This window comes from Aspergillus tanneri (assembly GCF_003426965.1).
Source record: "Aspergillus tanneri strain NIH1004 chromosome Unknown AapTan_7_pilon_pilon_pilon, whole genome shotgun sequence".
NCBI lineage: Eukaryota > Fungi > Ascomycota > Eurotiomycetes > Eurotiales > Aspergillaceae > Aspergillus > Aspergillus tanneri.
Genome location: NW_022984634.1, coordinates 2381006 through 2400927, shown reverse-complemented (window position 1 = coordinate 2400927; position 19922 = coordinate 2381006). Strand labels below are relative to the sequence as shown.

The window sequence follows — 19922 nt, the reverse complement described above, 5'->3', positions numbered from 1 at the left end:
CTTGATTATAAGCAGATGCGAGCTTAAGGAAAACATCTCCTACATTGACGAGGTTTCACCGGGTCCGATGCCTTCCCTTTTGTGAAGATGCCCATTCCTCCGGGCTGGCGAAGCTTGTATTTAGTCAGTCCACTGTTTAAGAGGGTACGCGAAATCGAGTGCCTACAGTCAATCTGCTCGTAGCCACATTCAAAGCATTAAATTCATTGTTGATTGTGTGCTTTCTGATCCGAGCTGCGAGTCTTCTGCTTTCCTTTGATGTTGACGCTTTTTCGCCCCCCTCCCCTTGCCCTTATACTCGTAGCGGCCCTCCTTGGTTTTATGTCGCGATCTTCGTCCATACTCATACACTTTCTGGCAGGTATAAGACTGCTTCTTACGGTCTGATACATTTGAAACAGGATGGGGAAGGTTGTAGCACTGCAGTTCCGTTGATATATTATCTGCGAGAAACGTTGAGGTGGTTTTTTAGCAACAGCTTTGTCGAGGTCAAGTGCCGTATCATAAAATGTTTGTAAAAAGTTTACCTCGGGGAAGACTTTTGGGCAAAGTAACTGAGGTGCGACTCTGAAGGCTTCGAATTTCCTGACTCATCCGTGGTTTTCGCCAGCCATTCTTGAATGTAACGTATAGGCGAATCCATGTAGAAATTGAACCAGAGATTGTTTTCGGAGATCAGTTTCAACAGATGGAGAGTGATGGAATGACCGTTATGACTTCGATACAGTCAGTGTGACATCAGACCAGGTGCACAAGGAGTTTGAACGGCACCCGCCTTCCCAATACAGGTGGCTTCCACGGTAAACCATATCGAATGGATAGTACAGGGTACAGAGTATTCCAAGGTAGCCCCTAACTTAAAGGTACAACAATATGAGTACAAATGAAGCTCATTTTCCCTTCTCGCCCTTGGCCCTGCCTCTTGCCCAGCCATTTCCTGCTCGAAGAACAGGAATTTCTAGAGCTCACTAAAGTCGATTGTACTTGCAGTCCACACAAACGCGTTTTTTGCATTGCTGACATTCCGGTATGAAGTAGCGCATCTCTTCGTGGCACTCCTCACAGAGATAGCTCCCATTACGACGTCTCCACCTGCCCATATACTCGCATTCGTGATTCTCTCTGAGATTCTGGACCTCACGCAGCACGTCAACTCGAGGAGGATCTGGGTGTTCCTGGGCGGCCACCTGTAGAGCTCGCTCGAGCGATCTAGATTCATCTCACATGTTACATCGGCAAAGCTTCCATTGTCCGCCACATTCGTAGCAGAATTCATAGCGGCAGCGGCACCTAAGAAATGGCAAAGTTCAATCTGATGAACGGGATCAAATGATAGTCTTCTGTAAAGTTACGTGATGTGGTTGCAGCCAGTTCCTAGCTCCACAAGGTTATGACATCTAGGAAAACACTGCCACCCTTGATTCCTTGCCAGGTTCAAGACCTCGGTATTGTCTTCGATGCATTGACCCTGGTGTTCTCTCTTCTTACAGTTGGTACAAAGTTGCTCACAATGTTAACATATTCCTGGTGGCTGACATCCGTGGGGGAATATATCGTGAGCATTGGGAATTAGAGCAATACGTTCTACTGGGATCATTCCGTTCGATGGTCTTTTCAAAGAACCGGTTTGCCGTCTCCGCCCCCAGAAAATCGCGGACAGTTGGCCACGGAATCGCCACGCGAGCGTTTCGTCCACAAGGGAGTTTCGTACCAGTCGAGTTGCACATTCAACCACATCTAAAAGCTGGGTGGCCTCTAAACAGGACACGTTAGAGGAGCATTTGGTCGACACGACTGTCACCAAGCGCATCATGAGAGCTATCGGCGTTGGTAGGCTCCCTTCTTACGAGGCCTTCCGGAGACAAGAATGACCTTTGCCAGTCAACCAGACTGGTAGTTCCTTCAAGCGGCCCGTCCATGGGGGGTTTGCTCTGCTGTATCAACTGATCACGAGTGGGTGATTGGTGGCCTTGGACACACAAAGCGGTTAATCGGTCTTCTAAAGCATTGCGTCCTCTTCCCCCCCCCCCAAATTATAAGAGTGACCTCATCATTCAGGACAGAACTCCTGGCCATTCTGTGCTCATGGAAAGCAGTGGAATACTGTTGTAGCTCAAAGAACCATTCTCTTAGGTCTGGTCCGTTAATGGGCCATCCTGTTCATTTTGTAGTATTTTTCCGGATTTTCATGAACGTCTTCCAGCAGAGGATTTAGAACAAGCTCAGCAGTGAGGTCATCCATTGTGGGTTGTCCCTGGGACGAAAGAAAGGGTTAAGAGTGGGAGAGAGAGGAACCACAGGAAGGAGTCAAGGGTCTCCTACATTTGGGGAAAGAACGACCGCCATTCGCTGTTTGAACGTCTTCTAGGGACTCGACGCGAGGAGAGTGAATTTCACTTACACAGCCAAGCTTACCCAGGAGCATTTTGTCACCGAAAGTGCTCATGCAGCCTCGATAAGTTAATAGGGAGCATACAGTATACTATCCACCACATCCTATACAATACTCCTGGGATACGCAGGGCATTGCGGAACCCATCCCATCTAACATATCCCCCGAAGGAAAGAATAGAACTGAAAATAAAAGTAAAAACAAACTAATAAAAAATAATAAAACTCAAAAAGAGAAAAGAAAAGAGGGGGACGGAGGTGCGCCGGCACTGGGCTTAGCGTCCAATCAGTCCCGGTCTGTTCCATCTCGTCGTCCTGCTTTTCGCCTTTCCTGCCCCTCCATGATCCATCACCATTCCATCGAGATTTTCTCCTTCCTTCTGCTGTCTTTTCTGTCCCTTCTATTTGATTCCAGTAGCTCAAACTCTCCGGTCTGGCTTTCCTTTCCCATCTCCCCGCCGCTTTGTTCGCCTTATCCCCCTTCTCTTTTACCTTTCCTCATACTTTGACTTCCCACTGCATTTCCGCTGACAGATAGAAGTTATTTTCAACTACTGCACGTTAAAGTGGGCGGTTTGACGAAAAAAAAAATGTAGGTCATAACGAGGCACATTTCTGCAGAACTGGTCTCAAAACAGCCTCATTCTGCAGACTCGTCACCCTTCGCCCTTATTACTGACTATATTTCCATCCGCTCCACTGCTCGTCGCTTGTGCTCTTGAATACTGATCCTCCTGCCATCCTCTAGTAGCATTTCGACATGTCCAAATTATTTGTTGGGTTTGTTTTCTTTCTTTCTTTCATTCTTTCATTTTTTTTTTTTTTTAACTCATCTTCTGCCTTGCTCATTTCACCTATATAATCGATGTGCATCGATCGGCTGACTAATATGTTTGCATAGTGGCCTGGCATGGCACACCACTGATCAAACTCTCCGTGAAGGTTTCGAGAAGTTTGGCCCGGTCGAAGAAGCAGTGAGTCTCTCTTCTTCATGGATCACTTGTCATCCATCTTGCCATCCATCTAGTATTCTTGCTCACGGACTTTAGACTGTCGTCAAGGACCATGACTCCTTCCGCAGCCGGGGATTCGGATTCGTCCGTTTCGCCAATGCACAGGATGCGCAGGCTGCGATCGATGCCATGAATGACCAGTTGTGAGTCGTATCGGAATGTTCTTTACCCGATTGCAGAAAGTTGACTAAAGGTAGGTTCGACGGCCGCACCATCCGTGTTGATAAAGCCTCTGAACGGACCGGTGGTCGTAACGGTGGCTACAATGGCCGAGGTGGATACAATCGCCCCGAAGGGGGAAGTGGCGGTGGTTACCGTGGAGGAGGATATGGTAAGTGCTCGGTGTTTTGTCGTTGGAGAGGAATACAATTCTGACCAATTCCGTACAGGTGGTAGCTACAACGATGGTGGTTAGTATTCATTTTTACTTTTTTGAACTCCTGTTGCTGTGTGGATCCTCGACTAATTAATCGTGCACAGGCTGGCGTAACAATAGCCAGCAGCCTTCCGCTGACCAAGGTGCCTAAGTTCGAATATGGGAATCAAATGCATCTGACCCTCGAGGGAAATTTGTCGCCTTCAGATCCATTTACCTCTAGGAACGCACACAGCTATGAGATGTGATTTTGAAAAACCGGCTAGTTTGACCATGGATATACGGGATTGATGATCAGGTTTAGTTTACGGCTTAACCTTCTAGTCTTACGTCTTTACGATAGTAGCTGTCTCTCTCATTTTGCATTGAATCGTTGCTCTCAGCTAGTAGCACCATCAACCATCTAGCGTAGTTTCCTGCACCTGTAATTTCTATGGTAAGTCGTTTATTCATCACTAGTTTGCGTCCCCTCAGCAGTTCCAGGTACCCGCGTATCTTGGAAGTATATTATAGGTCGAAACGGAGAGGCGACCTATTCACTTGCGACATTCCGATGGGCCTTCTCGGATTGACCAAGAGATTTTTCTAAATTTCTTTGGGCCGCCTCCTCTTCTCGTGCCACTTCGTCCTCATTTTCAATCGCTTTCACCCTCTCAACCAAGTCCGTGACATGTCCATCGGCACTTCCCAGCCCCACGCTCTCAAGTGCCTTCTCCAATAGATAAAGATACTCCGTATTCTTGCCACTCTGGCCCATACCATGACTGATCACCTCAGCCACGTCCTGGGGCTCCCTACGAGCAGGGTCGCGCAAGAACTGCGGGTTTGTCGGCTGACCAATATAAACCATACAAGTGATGGATTTTGAAGGCACCGGGCCATGTCCAGATGCTTCTGTTGACTCAAAGGAGTGAAAGGGGGTGTAGTGCACCGAGTAGCCGTCTATTTCGCGCTCATCAAGATAGTCGTGGACTTCCTCGGCGTGGGAAGCGGGGATATGATACGCTGCGCCCCAGACTCGGGATGTCGATGAGCTGGAGGTTTCATGGTGTGCTTGCTGTCACGGTATTACACTGGGGTTATGTCTAAAGCGGGAAATTCAAGTGTACATACCGGATCGTTTAAAGTCTCCCAGAATTCTCGTTCAATTACAGTTACCACACGTCCTGGCTTTTCTGGAGTACCTCGATGGTCAGTGCTATGCAAGGGTCCAGTCAGCACTGAATTACCAAGGAATAGACATGCCAAAAGAGAAGGGCTAAATTTCCGTGGGTGTAACTAACCTGGCCTAGCACTGAAGTCAATATATCTCTTGATAGAATAGCAGTGGTTGGAACAACTTAGGACATAACGCTCAGTGAATGGGAAGACAAACCTGCCAAAAACGCCGTACATATCCATCGATATAACCAGGCACTCTTTGATCTATTGAAGAGCATTCAATCAGCCAGAAATGCATCCCGGTTGACGCCCACCATACTTTTCACGTCTCTAGCTTTGACGGGGCACGCGGCGTTCAATGTCAAGCCAGAAATGACAGACAGACGTACCATAATGTGGAGGTGGCTTCCAGATCAGGCTCCTTTTCATATGTTAGCTCTTGTTCTTGTATAGACTGTCTTCATTAGGGTCAAACAATTCCGAAGGCTCGTCGGTTGGGCATACCCATATCCAAATACCCATAGATCACCGTCTGGGAAGTAGTTGCGCCACGTTCGACCGTCCGGTTGGCGGCCTTCTGTGCTTATGACCATCTCTATAGACTCTATATTGAATTGTAGTGAATCTATTGGCTTCGTCCATGAAAATTTCGCCCCGCGGTCATGTAGATAGGCCGAGTCGAGTCCTCGGTAATCCAGCTGTTTGCATCGTTTGTTTGATGGCCCCATCGATCCACATCATGACGATTTTCGATCCAATCCTATCTACACCCTACGCAACTACTCTGGACAGCGCAAATTGACGCAAGATCCGCCAAATTATAGACACCAGTCATCACAGTCGTTGTGCAAGCGATAGATGGAGCATAATCCTCGTTTCATTCCAGGTTCCAGTAGGGATTATCCCTACGATACATAACCCAGACACTTGATTTACTGACTACTTTGTAGAGCTTACTCCTGCGTATTCGATTAGTATTGAGTCGTAAATAATCGTGCTAGGCCAGCAGGTAAGGTCCTAACTATGTGACTTTGGACCCCAAGCCAACCCAACCTCTAGACTGTTGCAGAATCCTTCTCAAAGTCCCCAAGCTGCCTCAGTGCTTCAGCGGGGAATGCCCAGACACCAGAGTGCGGGTCCAACAGCCAGAGCCAACTAACTAACTGCATCGCTTCCCAAGATTCTTCCAGTGGAGCGCCGCATGATTCCGTTGTTTCGCAGCACAGCGTTAGGTTCTTCTAGGTTGGGATACATGTCGCCGATTGCCCATCAGCATTGTCAACGTCCAATAACCAGCTAAGGTCTCGAAACGAAGCCTTCGTCTTCTTTCCCTTTTTCGTTGCCTGGCGCTTCTGATCATGGCCGGTCTCTTCCGTTTGCTCCGGATGCAATACACCATCCCAACAGACCCAGTAGGGGTCTCCTTTGCTGGTAAAACCGTCATCCTGACTGGTGCGACGAGCGGTCTGGGATTCGAGGCCGCCATCAAATTCCTTAATCTCGGCATTGAGTCGCTGATCATCGGGAGTCGCAACCATGAACGAGGCCTGGCTACTAAGGCGGAACTAGAGAATCGCACCGGCCGACGAGGTGTGGTTCATGTATGGGAGCTAGAAATGAGCTGTTTCCAAAGCGTCAAGGATTTTGCGGACCGCGCCAATAGGGAAATCAAACAACTAGACATTGCACTGCTTAGCGCTGGTCTGTGGAACCGAGAGTATATCGTAACTCCCGAGGGCTGGGAAGAGACCCTGCAGGTAAACACACTGTCGACTTCACTTTTGGCGCTTCTTCTCCTGCCCAAGCTCAGAGAGTGTTCGTCCCTATCCAATCCAGCACACCTAGCCGTGGTGTCCAGCCAACAATTCGCCCGGGTGAAGGCAGCAAGCCTCCGGACAGAGGGACCATTGTTGATGCATCTGAACGATCCGCAGCACTTTCGCGGCCCAAAGCAATATGGTATCTCCAAACTCCTGCTGGAATACGTCCTGAAAACGGCAGCGGGTCTGGCTCGAAATGAAAATGGAGCCCTCCCCGTCATTATCAAGACTGTAAGTCCAGGATTCTGCGTGTCGTCGCTTGGGCGTCAATACAACCGATTCTACGAGCGTTGGTTGGTTTGGCTGGTGCAAAAGCTCTTTGCTCGCACGACGGAACAGGGAAGCCGGTCGCTAGTTAGCGCCACTTATCAGGGAGTCGAATCGCATGGGAAATGCTGGAGAAGTGATGGATACTTGGAGTAAGTATTTTTTTTTTTTTTTTTTTGGTTTTGAAATATTTATGGTGTCACCCTTTCGCAGTTGGCTAAACAAATGGCCAGTGAATCGGCCGCGTTGACTATGGGAGTGGAAGGAAAACAATTCCAGGACAAAGCATGGAAAGAAATCATGGAGATTCTACGAGGACAGTCGGCAGGGATTGATGAAGCCTTAAGACAACTCCAGGCAACTACTCAATAGAGTACTTCGTAAGGCAATCCAGTATAGCATGAGCTCCACCGGGCGAAAAATCGCATCCAAGAACCTGTGGGCCAACCATTTAAAACCGCAGACGCTGGCAGGGCTGACAGATCCCCAGTCTTTGTGTACCGCAATCCATCCGTAGACGCTGGACTGGGAACTCAACATCGTCCACAACGAGGACGACCACTGTTTTATTAATAATGTTAACTGTCTCTTGGCAGTCGCAGAACCAAAGTCACTCGCCCCACGGGTCCGCTTTCAACAGCGAAATGATGGACAGGGACTGACTCTCCCATCCCTCCTGACCGATCGTCTTCCTTTTTTTCTTTGTTTTTCCTTCCTTCTTTCTTTCTTTCTTTTCTTTTTTTTTAAAAAATCATCTTAACTTGCCTTCGCGCTCTCTCTTCTTTTCTCTTTCCCCCTGCCTGAATCCCCTCCATAAAAGGGGACTGTCTCGATTGCTTTCGTCTCTTCTCTCTATCGTTCCCCCACTGTTACGTCAGCTCCCATGGCTTACAACAAGTCCTACAACCCAGATGCGCTGCCCGCGTAAGTCAAATCCGAGCCAGACAGGTTACCAGGGGGTTGTTGCTGCATCATGGAAGACCCGCACTAACGTGTCATGGACCCAACTTTGTAGACACGCGGAGCCTGAACAGGTACAGAGGGCCAAACCGGGAATGGCACGAGTATGCAACTGACATGGAGACAACAACCGCCTCCAGGTAGCGCAGATGCTCAGTGCGATGCAATCTGGCCCCTCACAGCAACAGCAAAACCCTCCCCGACCGTCCCCCACTCCCTCTTCCGGCGGCGTTCCACCTCGAGTTCCCGTCTCCAGCACTTCAAGCCCGCACTCATCACGTCCTCCTGCACAAGCTCAACATCCGTACAACAGCAATAAGCCGCTCCCTCCAGCCGGGCCCCAGCAGAGCACACATGCAACGCATCCGCTGCATCCGTCGCCGCCTCCCCAGAATTACGGGTTCGGGCCTCCCCCGTCCCAGCCGGCGCACAATCGTCCACTGCCGTCCTCGCGCCCTCCTCGGTCGCCAAACCCACCCCCGCTGGGTGTCCCCGATGATGATCCACAGCAGCTTTTCCCCCTGTTCCGCGCCGCCAACTCGTCGCATTCGGGGGCACTCACCGAGATGGAGCTGGGCTCCGCTCTCGTCAACGGCGACTACACTTCATTCCACCCTCGTACCGTTATGATGATGATCCGGCTGTTTGATCGCAACAATAGCGGGACCATATCCTTTGACGAGTTCGTCTCGTTGTGGCGTTTCCTGGCCGCATGGCGCGAACTGTTTGACCGGTTTGACGTCGACCGAAGTGGTCGCATCAGTTTGCAGGAGTTTGAGAATGCGCTGGTTGCCTTCGGATACCGCCTGAGCCCGCCATTTGTAACGGTGCTGTTCACCACCTTCGAATCCAAAGGACGACAGATGAACGGGCCGAGCAAAGGCCCACCGTCGACAGGGATGAGTTTCGACCTGTTTGTGCAGGCCTGTATCAGTCTCCGGCGCATGACAGATGCGTTTAAACGATATGATGACGACCGTGACGGGTATATCACGGTCAGCTTCGAAGAGTTTTTGACGGGTATGTCCGCTGTTACCAATTGGGGATGGATTGTCACTGATGAGATGATGGACAGAAATCCTGCAGTTGCTGGACTAGAGGATGTATCTTTTATTTTGTTTGTTTCTGTGGTCTGTTTGGTTCTTTTTGCTCCGTCATGTCATATTATATCGAAACATTATACCCTTATTTCCTCCTCAGTACCATTGTTCAGGAGATGGGAATGCATGGAAAAAAGTAAAGATGGTTTGGAGTGGTTGAATTTGGGTCGTATTATTTATTGTATAGTATCACCCGGGAATTGGATGACTTTTTGCCAGGCAGGGATGTACAGTATGAATGCGTAGGAAACCGACTGTGTATAGAGCGATGGCCTCAGGCCACAAGCACATGTCAACCGGAAAACCCCCATGTCGGCCGCTGCCGTGTTTAATAGTCCGAAACTAACTCTTATTCATATTGTCTTGTCTGCACCCACTGGAAAGTCGCAAGGCTTATTTAGCACTCGGTGGGTCCTTCTTTGTCTCCTTTTTCCTTTCTTTCCCCAAGTCCATGTTCCTCTCGAGGGGCCACTACTAGCGTCGGCCATTCGGACACGCGAAGACGCGTTCCTTCGGATAAAGTTCTGTTCTTAGCATGGATTCCTCCACCCTTCGCGGCGTCGGATCTGCCCCGCCAGTCCAGATCAGATCCAATTAAAATGTCTGGTTTCCCCAGTTCCATTCTCTGTCATCGTCTCTTCACTCTCGGGTTGTGTCCATTGGATTTTTCTCACATTCCAACAACCCCAGAAATATGTCAGGACGTCAGGATCCCTCCAGCGGAACTCGCGGGTCCCAGGAAACTGGCACTTCGCCCGTAGAGGCGGAATCTTCATCCGTCCGCATCTCAGGACTGTCAGAGAAACATACCCCCTCACCAGAGCACCCGACGTCAGATGAGTCCAAGAATCACGATGGGCCGGGAGAAAATGTCCCGTCTGGAGAACCGCTGGATCGAGTCCCCTCCCAAGCGGACAAGCTGGGGAAGAAGAAGATTATCATCGTGATGACCGCGCTATGTGTATGTCCACGGTTTCTCTACCTCCCTATCCTCAGAACCAAAAGGCCGTAACTGACTATGTGGCTTGTCTAGCTGGTGTTGTTCCTTGCGGCTTTGGATATGGTATGTGATTCATCACCTAACTGGTTTCTAGACTTGCTGATTTGCTCAAGACCATTGTCTCTACGGCGATGCCGACGATGGCTCGCTATTTCCATGCCAAAGAGAGTGGATACTCATGGATGGCTTCGTCGTACATGCTGGCGAACGCCGCATCTGTCTCCCTCTGGGGTAAAATCAGTGATATCTGGGGCAGGAAGCCGATCCTACTAATTGCTAACATTATATTCCTCGTCGGCAGCCTCGTCTGTGCTCTCGCCTATAATCTGCCCATGATCCTGGCAGGACGAGCTATACAGGGTGCCGGCGGTGGTGGAATCATTGTCCTGGTAAACATCTGTGTCTCTGACTTATTCAGTGTTAGGTTGGTCAAAGCCTTTCCATTTCTACCGTGTCTCCTCTCCTGCATAATGCTAATGATATTTATTTCCAGAGACCGACCGATGTACTATGGACTTTTTGGATCGACGTGGGCCATCGCAGGTGCTCTCGGCCCAATCATTGGAGGCGCATTCACCACCAATGTTACCTGGCGCTGGTGCTTTTATCTCAACTGTAAGCCCAACTGGCTCGGCGCCGAGCTTGGATAGTGCTCGATTGCTAACATCCTCGCATTTAGTACCTATCGGTGGTTTTTCATTCGTCATGCTTCTACTTTTCCTTAAAATTGAAGCGGGGAAAACCCCTCTTCTGGCTGGTTTGCGATCCATTGACTGGTCGGGTGTTCTCTTGATGATCGGTGGCACTCTGATGTTTCTATTTGGCCTAGAGTTCGGTGGCGTCAGCTACCCTTGGGACTCTCCCACGGTTATCTGTCTGATTATCTTTGGCATATTGACCTGGGCCCTGGCCATGCTGAACGAGTGGAAAGTCGCTCGGTATCCTGTGATTCCCGTCCGTCTCTTCCAGAATTGGCATAATGTTCTGGTGCTCGTCGTGTGCTTTTGTCACAGTTTTGTCTTCATCTCGGGCTCCTACTACCTTCCGCTCTATTTTCAAACGGTACTATTCGCCAATCCCATTATGAGCGGAGTTTACGTTCTTCCGATGGTTCTCAGTCTCTCCGTTGTCTCCGCTGCTGTAGGAGTCGTCATCAAACTGACCGGTCGCTACCATGAACTGATCGTTGTTGGAATGTGTCTCATGACACTCGGCTATGGCCTCTTGATCGATCTGAAATACTACGCCTCGTGGCCTCGCATTATCATCTACCAAATCATTGGCGGTATAGGCACTGGCCCGAACTTCCAGGCTCCGCTTGTTGCCCTACAGGCCAATATCCACCGGGCGGACGTTGCTGCTGCTACGGCCACCTTCAGCTTCCTCCGCCAAGCCTCCTCCGCCATATCCATCGTCCTGGGCACGGTGGTTTATCAAAATATTCTTGGGCAGCAGATGCCTCATCTCGTCGACAGCCTAGGTGCCGACATGGCCCGGGCCGTAACAAAGACCTTCTCTGGTTCCCATGGCAACCTCATCAAGTCCCTCCCAGAGGGCCAGAAGACCGTCGTCCTGAATGCTTTAACCTTCACCTTAAGCCGCATGTGGATCTTTTACACGGCGATAGCAGGCTTCGGGTTCCTGGTCAGTCTCTTCATCCGGCCCGTCGAACTCAGCCAGGCTCACACAATTACCAAAACCGGTCTCGATGAACTCGAGCGCGCAAGACAGGAAGTGTTGGCCTCTAAGAAAAGCAAATCGAAGCCTACGCCTCTCAAGGAGGACGTATAATATCCTCTGTTGATCTGTCTCCTCGTCATGTGTCTTACCATTGACTCCGATAGATCTCCTGACTTCAGTACAAAGAAATAATCTTAATAACGATCCCACCTAATCAATCTCGTCATGTGCTATGGACACCCTGCAGAAAAGAACCAAAAGTTTCCGGTATTTTAATTCGCATCTCCGGACATTACGATACATGAAAGCATGCACATGTGTATATTGGACATATTTTTATGGGCCCTGTCTCAGCAATGCTTGGAAGGCAGTGGACCGCTGGCTTGAGTGCACTCTTTTTTCTTCTGGGTCTATTTAGATGAGCGGGTTATTGTTCTGGTTGCAGTGCATATATTTGCAACTCAGGTATACATACATACGCTATACATAGCTTGCTAGCGCAGCATCCAAATCTCTAGTTACTTAACTACAAATGCTGGCCGTACATGACTCCAGCATCATGTACAAATCATTGAATCATAACCAGATATTCTACGGAACGTATATATACCTGCAGCACTACTAGAGATGGCGCTAAAAAGAGATGTATAATATAAATGATATTATTTGCAACCACCACCATTATAGTCCTAATACAACATCACTATATACATAATGAAACAAATAGGAGAGTTGGGGGAGAAGTAGAAACGCCATCACCAGGAAGCTATCACTACTAAAAGTGACCAGGGGGAAAAAGAATAAAGAAACAGCACAGATTGTTTTTCATCTCCAGAGGGCAAAGATTGAAGATGAGATCCGATCTAATCTTCTCCACATCTTGTTCCTTTTGTTTTGCCAGATAGCCATACAAGGCACAGAAAGAGTAGATCGATGACAAGCAGGAGACCCTGAATAAAATGGATATATTCAAAAGTAAGGGGGTATAAATTGACAAAGAGGAACAGCCATGAGAAAAAGGTTAGAACCAGAACAAGGCCTCTCTTAACCGGGAGGATACAATCAGGCAATGGAGAAAACAACAAGAGAAAAAAGGATATAGACAATCATATTCGAGTTTCCCCACCCATAAAAATAATAGGAATGATAATAATTCAAATCACGGCTTCCTGTAAAACGCCATCAGATGCCACCACAGTTGAGACAATAATTATCATTCTAGGAAACATTGTGCAGGTCACGTCTTTGCTTTCTTCATGGTTCCGTCGGTATTGGTTCCACTATCGGGGCTCTTGCGTTTTTTGTCTTGCTCGTCGTCTCGCGCAAAGCCAGGCCCCGTCTGCACCGCTGGAGTCGGGAATGTGAGAGGGCTGGGGAGCATATTACTGTCCGGACCAGAACGGCCAAAGCCCCATTCGGGGAAGAAGCTGGACGGCGAGGGGAGGAGAGCATCGGAGACAAAGCGGCTAGGGAGGGCGGACATGGGAGTCTCTATACTGTTATTACTGCTATACGCATTATTGTTCTGTGCAGTTGCACCTGGGGGTGGTGGTCTCGCAAACGGATTTGGAGGCCCTTGAGCCCCCGCGCTGAGGATTGCGCTGGCCGACGGTGACGGTGGAGGTAAAACCACTCCAGGATGGCCGGCGTCAGCGTTCGCTTTAGCAGGAGTCAGGGTCTTATTCCCCGCTGAGTCGCGCGACGACGATTCCGCCGTAGCACTGCCGTGATCGGAGTTCTCGCTTGGGATTTGCACTTTCAGCTGGGGGCGCTTCGGCAATTGGCCACTATTCGTTCGTATAGGTGGTTTAAGCTTGGTGGCCGACGGAGTTTCTGTTGCAGCGGGAGGCGGCGGCGGTACAACCGGATGGCTCACGGGCTTTGTTTCGGTTAATTCTCCCTGCGACCCTTCAGCTTTGAGCTGGGAGTTTGGTGACGTTGGCGGGCCGACTCCAAAGTGGCGGGCTAAAACAGAACCACGATCATCGATCGGCGTAAAGATACTGCGGGACTTGGACGACAGCGACCGCTGGTGCGGTGGGGATGGAGTACCCTCCGCTTTTACGGGCCCCGGAATTTGATCGGCTAGGGGCGCTTCCGGTAGCGATACCGTTCGTGGTGGCGGTTGCTGTGGCTCCGATGCGAAGGTTGGAGGCATCGAGTTCCTCCCTTGCTCCGGCAAGTACGCTTGGGCAACATGCGATACTGGGGCGTGGGGGGCTTGTGAAAGACCCATGGGAGGCGCTTGCGGTGCCATGAGATGAGGATGTTGATGTTGGATGTGCGGCGGGGGGGTATGATGGTGTGAGGCAATGGATTGCGGAGGCATCGAGTGTGGCGGCAAGGAATGCGGAGGCATCTGCTGGTGCTGAGGGGGCGGTGGATGTGGGTGTTGCGGTCCGGGAGGATGGCCGTAATGTGCAAACTGGCCGGATCGCTGAGACTGCTGGCTGAGGTTTGGATTGTACACGGAAGGATTGGGCATGTAGGCGAAACCATTCTGAGACGGCGGTGGGGGTGGAGGAGTGGCATGGTGAGACTGATTGCCCATACTCGAGCTTACTCGGCGAAGATGATTCCTAGACGAAGGCCTCGAGACTCCCTGCGGCTGAGGCGTGCCATGGCGGGGGTTGAAAGGGATGCCATTGGCAATTGGGGGGGAGGCCGATGGTGCATGATTGACGTGTTGGAAGCCCGGATGGCCTTGGATATGCGCTGGGATCATCGCAGGAGCATTCTGGGGAGGTGTAGGATGCATATCCTCGGGGGCCGGTGTCATTCCATCTTCATCGTCATCGTCATCATCGTCTCGCCTGCCGTTGAAATCCTCGGGACCCTTATGCTCATGCGGCGGACCGAGCTAGAATCAAGCCATGAGATTAGCAGACAAGAACCTCTATAGAAATATCGGGGAAGAAAGGAACACACATATTGATATCGATGTAGCGTTTCACGCATATCACATGATGAGAATTCGTAGAGCTTCTTGTTGTGGCCAAAAATGATGACGGCGACATCTACCGAACATAGGACAGCAAGTTCGTGTGCCTTCTTGAAGAGACCACCCTTCCGTTTAAGAAAAGTACTGGGAGACAGGCCATGTTAGCCCTTGAACAGTGCCGTAGCGAGACAGAGAACACCTCGAGACCTACACTGAACGGTTGCGATCATCTTTGATCGCCTTGATCTCGATCTTTCTTCGACCCATTATGGGCAGAGTGTGACAGAATCACACGGAGCTGAAGGACGATGAAACGCAAAGGACACGAACAGGATCGATCGAGAACGAGGAAAATCGAGTCGTTCCACGAGTGACAACCGAAGCAGATAACGCCGCGCCACAGAACTTCCAGAAACGCGATGGAATGCAACTACCGTAAAAGCCAGAGACTGTAGTTGGCAGAATAAGCGCTCGATCTTTCGGCAATTTGTGCGTCTGGAGATTCAAAATGGCCGAGCCACAAAAAAAAAAAAATACCCCTTTTTTCTCAAGACCCTCGGGAGGTTTCAGTTACAGTGGGGACCAAGGAAGGGAAAGAGAATAAAGGACTGAGGGAGGGTGGTGACTGGAAGAGAAGAGAGAGAGGGGTGAGGTGAGATGAGATTTAGAGATGGCGCGTAGAGAGCGAGACGCCCGGTCGGGGCGAAGAACAAGGGGGGCTGGAGGAGAGGGGACAAAGGAACTGCGAGGGAGCGAGCAGTTCACCCACCTTGGGGGAAAAGGAAGAAAGAAGGGGTGGAGAGGCGATCCGATGGAGGACCGAACGTCTAACGGCTGGGATGGAGATGGCAGGAGATGAGAGAAGAGAGTGAGTGGATGGAACACTGGAAAACACGCGGGTGATGCAGAAGATTCTAAAGATAGAGACAGTCGCTTGTGCCTCTGCCGCCGTTGGCGCTGGGTAGCCGCCACCCGCTATTTATAGATCACGCACCGCCCTGTCAATTACTGATTACCCTCATTTTCTGCCTGAGGCTGTTAGGAGCTGGGTTCGATTCCAGCCGAGTCCATTTCTTCTATCTTCTGTCTACTCCGTACTCCGTGTCTCTAATCAGGCCCACCTGCATTCTTAGGTGATATCGCAGAGTGAACCAAGCATTCCATGCCGATGCTCAGCCTGGTTCTTAAGTTCCTGGCACGATGTTTTCCTTTCCTACTATTGATTTTTCTTATTTTTTTTTATTTAAGTTATGGTTCTAGATATAGAGCAAAAAACACGGGGCAAAAAAAAAAAAATACAGCATCATATAATGATGTAATCTATTTATCCTATTTAGGTCATCATTCCTGAATTATTGGTGGAATTATCACTCCATAAAACACTTCAATTACCGACATTTTGAATGCAGCAAAAAGACTGAGAAGCCCCGCTCCTAACCCGATCGGGATCGATCTCTGGTTTACACTGTAGGTATCTCCGTAGATATAGAATAAATAGTAAATATATACTTGGAAGAATTTCTACTATAGTAATACTCTCTCTGAGGATATTTGCTATGACCGGTCGACAAACTACCAAGTGATAAAGCACCTCAACCTGTCTATATATATAGCCACTCACTACCTACTGTATCCTAACAGAGATTAAGACAGGTACCTACCTATCTGTATTAAGGAGGTAGATCACGGGACCCGTGCGTTCTAGGCATTCCGGAGACGACTGGGTTGTTGACCGCCTCCACATCACGGATACCTCTCGAGGGGTGTTTGCCCTGTACAACACCTCTGGAGGCCTTCCATCTCACGTCTCTTCCATGTCAACATATACCAAAACCAATCATGCCGCATAGTCAAGACATCCATGATGAAGTGAGCAGTGATACCTCGAACGAAACAGCCCTGTTAGCCGCTCAACCAGAGGACGAGACTGCCTTCCATGGATTCCAAGACCCTCATCGCCGTTTTGGTCTTCTCTCCACAACATTTTTGATGTGGGTGAATGGTACTTGACATGGTGCCCCTCCAAGCAGTCATGCAGATCTACTATACTGATCTAACTGTTTCTACCCAGCACGAATCGGATGATTGGCACTGCCATATTCTCCGTGCCATCGTCTATTGCGCAATCCACAGGAAGCGCGGGCGCCGCCCTTGTCCTGTGGCTGTTTGGATTTCTACTTTCCTTATGTGGATTTCTCATTTATCTGGAGCTGGGAAGCCTGATGCCGCGTAACGGTGGAGAACGAGTCTACCTTCAAGCAGCATATCCCCGACCACCCTTATTCATGAGCACAGTTTTCGCCACCCATATTATCTTTCTCGGCTTCACTGGTACCAAATCCCGTATGTCCATTAGGCCAAGTGAGGCTACTAACTGAGCCACTGATACAGGCATTGGGACGGTAGTCATCGCAGAAAACGTGCTCTTGGCAATCGGGGTCACGGCCAAAGAATGGGTCAAGCGCAGTATAGCCGTTAGCATCATGGCATGCATCGCAGCGATGCATATTGGGACGAAGAACTGGGGTATTAGACTGATGGTAAGTGGCGCAGCGTACTACTATAGTGATATCAATGATAACCCCAACCCTCAGAATATCCTAGCTTCGGTCAAGCTACTGGTCCTGGTTCTTATCATCCTTGCTGGCCTTGTGGCCCTCCACGGCGATTTGCCAAATGTACCGCATCCCGGTGCCAGCTTTCGGCACCCATTCATGGGAGCCTCTTCCAGTATTTTGGATTATACATTTTCCTATTTCAAAGTCCTTGCCAGCTATCAGGGCTGGTCGAACGCTGGCTATGTGTTGGATGAGGTTAAAAATCCTCGCCGGACCCTCAAGGTGGCTGGCATTCTGGGACTGAGCTCCGTAGGGGTTCTCTACTTCATGGTAAATGTAGCCTATTTTGCTGCTGCAACTCCCGAAGAACTCAGCCAAACCGGGGTCACCGTCGCTGCATTGTTTATTGGTCGGGTTTTCGGGGAGAAAATGCAATGCCTGAGTGCGGTGCTTGCAGCCTTGTCCTCTTTGGGCAACATCATGACGGCATCGTTCTCGATGTCGCGGGTAGTCCAGGGATTTGCAGAGGAAGAAATTCTGCCCTTTTCCGCGTTTTTTGCCCGCAGGACGCATTTTGGGACTCCTGCCGGGGCATTCGGCTTAGTCTTTTTGTCCTCTTTTCTCATGGTCCTTTGCATTCCATTTGGTAAGCGCGTGCCATAGAAACTCTCTGTAGAAAGAGCCACGACTGTCCGATTCCGACTAACAGAGGCACAGGAGACGTATACAACTTCCTTCTCGATGTAGGCCAGTACGCCATGGCGATAGTCCAGCTATTCGTTGTACTTGGTCTCTTCGTTATCCGAAAGCGGACGGTCTATCCACCGCGAGTCTTCAGAGTCTGGACCGGGGTCGCATACATCTTTTTAGCCTCGCAGATCTTCCTGATTATTTCCACGTTTACAAACCCGGGGAAGAGAGATTCGAGCCTACCTGCCTGGTTGACGCCCATGACGGCCATTTTAGTCTTATCGCTGGGGTGTGTTTACTGGTGTTATTGGAGGAGATGGCCGTCATCCAGGAATAAAGAGGTTTTGGATTCTCCAGATGGGGACATTCCATGGGAGCACGATCGGCTTGAATGATGATCGGTTTTGTATGTATAGATATACCTGCAGGATGAGCTTGATCTATCCGATGAAACCCTGTAGCTGAACTCGAACGGCCCGGATGTCCACACGAATTGACAACCGTATCGAATTCACGATAGTACGGAGGGGAGATTAATTCTCGGTCTTGGATACTACTAGTACTCCATAGGTGGGAATCATGCAGTCTTTGCCGTACCCACTCGGGTTTCACGAGAAATGGGGCTGATTGGCCGGGGACCCGTGACCAGTCAAGGTGATCGACTGCAGTCTCGAATGCATCCATTTGACCTGTGTTCTGGTGCGACACGTCGGATTGGATGCAGATACTGGCCTTTGTAGGTAGGAGTAGGTATGGCTCGTCATATCTAACCAACCAGGCCAGCTGGCCTTGGGAGAACTGCCTATCCTTTGGGCAGAAAAAGACATCATCGCGACGCAATGCCACCATCTGGATAATCACTCATTCCAACGCACGAAACCCCCATCCGTTGGGTAGCCGGTATTGTATGTATCGATGTATGTATGGAAAGGTCACGTGCATATATCCTCATATACCCAACATGGATCGCTGTGGATACTGGACCGCCTCGTACCTTTTTGTATGTAGGAACTTAGTTCCGGTACCTACCCATCCCGTACCGATGACTCTCTCTCTGCATATGTCATTCGAGACCTTCTCGTTTCGTCTCTTGCAGCGCTTCTTCCTCCTGCAATTATCCCCTAAAGACCAGAGAGGCGTCCGGGGCACTTCAATAGCCATGTACAGCTCAAATGAAGTTTAGCCCAGGCCCAAGGGAAGGAATTGGTGCCGGGTGGGTTTAAGTCGCCGGCACAGAACCATGGCTCCTGGCGTGTTTTGCACGCGTATTATTATTTCACCCCTGAAACGAGCACACCCCAGTAGATCCTCATTATCACCATTTTCCGGCGGCTTCTGCTGCCCTTTTTTTTTGTTTTTTTGTTTTTTTTTTCTTCTCTCCCCTGTTGCTTTCTCGGTGAGTGAGGATATCTTTCTTTTTTCAACCGTCGCTGTGTTCGCTTTGCTGGTCCCTTAGTTATCACCTCTCTCCTGCTTGTTTACCTCGCCAACTGAAGGGACCATTGCTCCCTCTCACACCATCGTCAGTGGCCATTGCTGCTGCATGCTAGACGTACTGCCCCGTTCTGGGCTGCAGGCTCCTCTGGCCACCTGGATGTCAATTTTTTTCTGCTAGTTGTTGGTTCTCTAGACCTGGATCGCTATCTCCCGCACCGTAGTGTACCCTACTCCGTACTCTCCTTTTTTTTTTTCTTTTCTTTCTGTTCATTTTTCTTGTCTTTTATTTATATTCTTTTTTTCGAACTCGAATATACTCTTCCCCTCCTATATTGTGATATCCCTGATTCTCGGCCTGTTGCTTCCTCGCACGGTCCATTCTTGGATTTTAAAGCCGATTTAGTCTCACGCGAGACCAAGACCAACTAATTCAGTACAAGACGCAATCTTCTGGACGCCGCCTGTGAACTCGGTCTCTCTCGGATTCCCCACCGATTATCGCTATCGCGTCCGCTAGCGGAGGGTATT

At 49.7% G+C, this 19922-nt stretch overlaps 8 protein-coding genes across 8 annotated transcripts; 6 read left to right on the top strand and 2 right to left on the bottom strand.

Annotated features, from left to right (window-relative positions):
- Positions 1-883: 883 nt before the first annotated feature.
- Positions 884-1193, top strand: ATNIH1004_007382 (uncharacterized protein; the record flags this gene model as incomplete). Its single annotated transcript, XM_033572007.1, has 2 exons — positions 884-980; positions 1039-1193. The coding sequence occupies 2 exons, from the start codon at positions 884-886 to the stop codon at positions 1191-1193; spliced, it is 252 nt and encodes an 83-aa protein (XP_033425322.1).
- Positions 1194-3151: 1958 nt separating this feature from the next.
- On the top strand, positions 3152-3931 carry ATNIH1004_007381 (uncharacterized protein; the record flags this gene model as incomplete). The annotated part of the gene is made up of 6 exons (XM_033572006.1): positions 3152-3171; positions 3293-3365; positions 3441-3547; positions 3602-3735; positions 3794-3814; positions 3885-3931. The coding sequence occupies 6 exons, from the start codon at positions 3152-3154 to the stop codon at positions 3929-3931; spliced, it is 402 nt and encodes a 133-aa protein (XP_033425321.1).
- Positions 3932-4312: 381 nt separating this feature from the next.
- Positions 4313-5534, bottom strand: ATNIH1004_007380 (gamma-glutamylcyclotransferase; the record flags this gene model as incomplete). The annotated part of the gene is made up of 4 exons (XM_033572005.1): positions 4313-4837; positions 4894-4978; positions 5331-5395; positions 5460-5534. 4 exons carry the CDS (start codon positions 5532-5534, stop codon positions 4313-4315), a joined length of 750 nt encoding a protein of 249 aa, XP_033425320.1.
- Positions 5535-6299: 765 nt separating this feature from the next.
- On the top strand, positions 6300-7400 carry ATNIH1004_007379 (putative short-chain dehydrogenase/reductase family protein; the record flags this gene model as incomplete). The annotated part of the gene is made up of 2 exons (XM_033572004.1): positions 6300-7180; positions 7262-7400. The coding sequence occupies 2 exons, from the start codon at positions 6300-6302 to the stop codon at positions 7398-7400; spliced, it is 1020 nt and encodes a 339-aa protein (XP_033425319.1).
- A 511-nt stretch (positions 7401-7911) lies between these two features.
- ATNIH1004_007378 (uncharacterized protein) lies at positions 7912-9086 on the top strand (the record flags this gene model as incomplete). Its single annotated transcript, XM_033572003.1, has 4 exons — positions 7912-7952; positions 8044-8062; positions 8129-9008; positions 9064-9086. The coding sequence occupies 4 exons, from the start codon at positions 7912-7914 to the stop codon at positions 9084-9086; spliced, it is 963 nt and encodes a 320-aa protein (XP_033425318.1).
- Positions 9087-9782: 696 nt separating this feature from the next.
- Positions 9783-11879, top strand: ATNIH1004_007377 (MDR family MFS transporter; the record flags this gene model as incomplete). The annotated part of the gene is made up of 5 exons (XM_033572002.1): positions 9783-10049; positions 10122-10151; positions 10202-10512; positions 10582-10703; positions 10768-11879. The coding sequence occupies 5 exons, from the start codon at positions 9783-9785 to the stop codon at positions 11877-11879; spliced, it is 1842 nt and encodes a 613-aa protein (XP_033425317.1).
- Positions 11880-13005: 1126 nt separating this feature from the next.
- On the bottom strand, positions 13006-14976 carry rlmA (SRF-type transcription factor RlmA; the record flags this gene model as incomplete). Its single annotated transcript, XM_033572001.1, has 3 exons — positions 13006-14628; positions 14697-14853; positions 14921-14976. The coding sequence occupies 3 exons, from the start codon at positions 14974-14976 to the stop codon at positions 13006-13008; spliced, it is 1836 nt and encodes a 611-aa protein (XP_033425316.1).
- Positions 14977-16548: 1572 nt separating this feature from the next.
- ATNIH1004_007375 (uncharacterized protein) lies at positions 16549-17930 on the top strand (the record flags this gene model as incomplete). The annotated part of the gene is made up of 3 exons (XM_033572000.1): positions 16549-16700; positions 16781-17052; positions 17101-17930. The coding sequence occupies 3 exons, from the start codon at positions 16549-16551 to the stop codon at positions 17928-17930; spliced, it is 1254 nt and encodes a 417-aa protein (XP_033425315.1).
- Positions 17931-19922: the final 1992 nt, after the last annotated feature.